The sequence below is a fragment of the Onthophagus taurus genome, chromosome 2, assembly GCF_036711975.1.
Source record: "Onthophagus taurus isolate NC chromosome 2, IU_Otau_3.0, whole genome shotgun sequence".
Lineage (NCBI taxonomy): Eukaryota > Metazoa > Arthropoda > Insecta > Coleoptera > Scarabaeidae > Onthophagus > Onthophagus taurus.
In genome coordinates, this window is record NC_091967.1 from 25,768,600 (window position 1) to 25,770,626 (window position 2,027).

Here is a 2,027-nt window from a genome sequence, read left to right on the forward strand (position 1 = left end):
ATCGCCCTCTAAATTTTCACGTTTCTGTTTTATTATTTATTATTCAGAATTTGGTTTATTCTTATTTAGAAGTTTTAAAAGTCATAACATTTATATAAAGAGATCATTAAAGAAACATTGGTTATCCTAATATAAATTTCGTTAAAATAATGATAACTCGGGAAATAACTTAAATCAATATTTTCTTAGCAACCATAAAACTTGTAGATTCTACTGTTTACGTCAATTTAGTCATATTTACTATCAAAGCTGATTTAAAAATATAAAATCCTAATCAAATTCTTTTAAAACAAATATTAGAAATGGATGGAATAATTCATGCATGTGCTGTGAAATTGCCTAAGGAAGATGAAGAAGAATGTGATAGTACAGAATCTGAAGAAATTTCTCCGCAATCTAAGCGAAAAGGTTCAGGAAGTTTTCTAATACGAGATGGTTCGAATTTGTTGCCATCGGATATATGTTCAACTATGAAGATTACATATCCATGGCCGCAAAAACCGGATCTTCGTACTAACATGGGCAAACGAAGAGCGAATCTCGTACGTCAATTAACTAATGATATAACAAACCAACTTTTGGAAGAAAAAGCCGAACCGCCACCAGTCGAAAAATATTGTACAACTTACGATGTTAGTTATTATATTGATGGATATAAACCAAATGATCAATTTTATGGAGATTCACCCGAGGTATTTTTTACATTTACTAATTGAATCATTATTATTTCGTCTTTTTTTGTAGCTATACCAAAAATATCCACTTTATAGTTCTAATTGTATGTCTTATTGGCAATTTACGTATGAAAATCGAAATGGTAAACCTGGATTACCCGTTGCAGATGTTAAGCAACCATTTAAACGACGATCTACTATTTCTAAACCATTAAATGAAGTTTTAGACTAAATTTTTGTCATATTTGAATATATTTATGCAACAGAATGTGCTTGAAATTCAAAATTTACTAATAAAATGTGCTGAAATCTAGTAAAATTTTGTAAATAATCTATGGAAATAATGTGAAATTTAGAAAATATACAAATTTAAAATTGAAACTTTTTTACATGGAATAAAGTAATCAGGAACAATGTTATTTTTATGAAAGTAAAAATGATTTTAACATTTTGTTCATATCAAAATGGCAAATAAAAGGAAAATAAGAGACAATAAATGTTTAAATTTTGCGCAGTCTGATCTAAAAATAGTTTTTCCAAAATAATACAGGTTATAAAAAAAATTAAAAAAGTGAATTAATAGTTATTTAACCAACAAGTCTATTAATGAAGGCGATTAATTATCGAGATATTTTAATCCATAATAAAAACCTCACTCTTAGGTCCATTACTACCATCTTTTAGTTAAATTTATCTTATAGATAAACCCATCTACTAGGCAATCAGAGCGCTTAAAATAGCCGTAACCGTGGTAATAATCCCTAAGATAGCTTAACCAGAAGATGGTAGTAACGAGCCTTAATGTGTCAAAAGTCAAAACTTATTGTAGTCTTACCGAATAGATATAGTGGTCGGTTGGGTCGGTATTACAGGCGGCCTGTTTCTGTTAGTATTAGAAAACAAAATATCCAAAAAAAACGCGAGGTGGCGCGACGTTTATTATTTTTTTTATTGACTACTATATTAGTTCGGTCGGACTTTCTTAAAATCGTTTATTAATAGAAAATCATTTATAATAGAATGATTTTGTATACATTTATAAATCATATAAATACACAGTCGACGGAAAAAATATATACCATATGAATCATAGCCTATAAGAATTACATTATCGAATAACATTGTACAGGTGGGCCAAATTGGGCACTTTTAAAGGGAAGCTCCTATTTCTATAAGAGAAAGAGGAAAAATGATATCAGTGTCTGAGTGTCTAAATTACCAAATTGTTAAGAGAACACTACTTCCTCACTTGAAAAGTCATCAATGAATTGGCGAATTTTCTCTGCTACAATTGACTTACATTATGGCATCCCGATACAAGAATTACAAAAATTAGTATATGAATTCGGTATT

General features: G+C 29.1%; 1 protein-coding gene across 1 annotated transcript; it reads left to right on the plus strand.

Annotated features, from left to right (window-relative positions):
* The first annotated feature begins 218 nt into the window (after nt 1-218).
* On the plus strand, nt 219-1,055 carry LOC111417896 (uncharacterized). Its single transcript, XM_023050303.2, has 2 exons — nt 219-692; nt 745-1,055. The coding sequence occupies exons 1-2, from the start codon at nt 303-305 to the stop codon at nt 904-906; spliced, it is 552 nt and encodes a 183-aa protein (XP_022906071.1). The 5' UTR covers nt 219-302; the 3' UTR covers nt 907-1,055.
* Nucleotides 1,056-2,027: the final 972 nt, after the last annotated feature.

Bases quoted from the DNA above. Each gene is read 5' to 3' on its own strand.
- LOC111417896 (XM_023050303.2), top strand. From the start codon at position 303: ATGGATGGAATAATTCATGCATGTGCTGTGAAATTGCCTAAGGAAGAT. The intron at 693-744 runs GTATTTTTTACA...CTTTTTTTGTAG, and splicing joins TTTATGGAGATTCACCCGAG to CTATACCAAAAATATCCACT.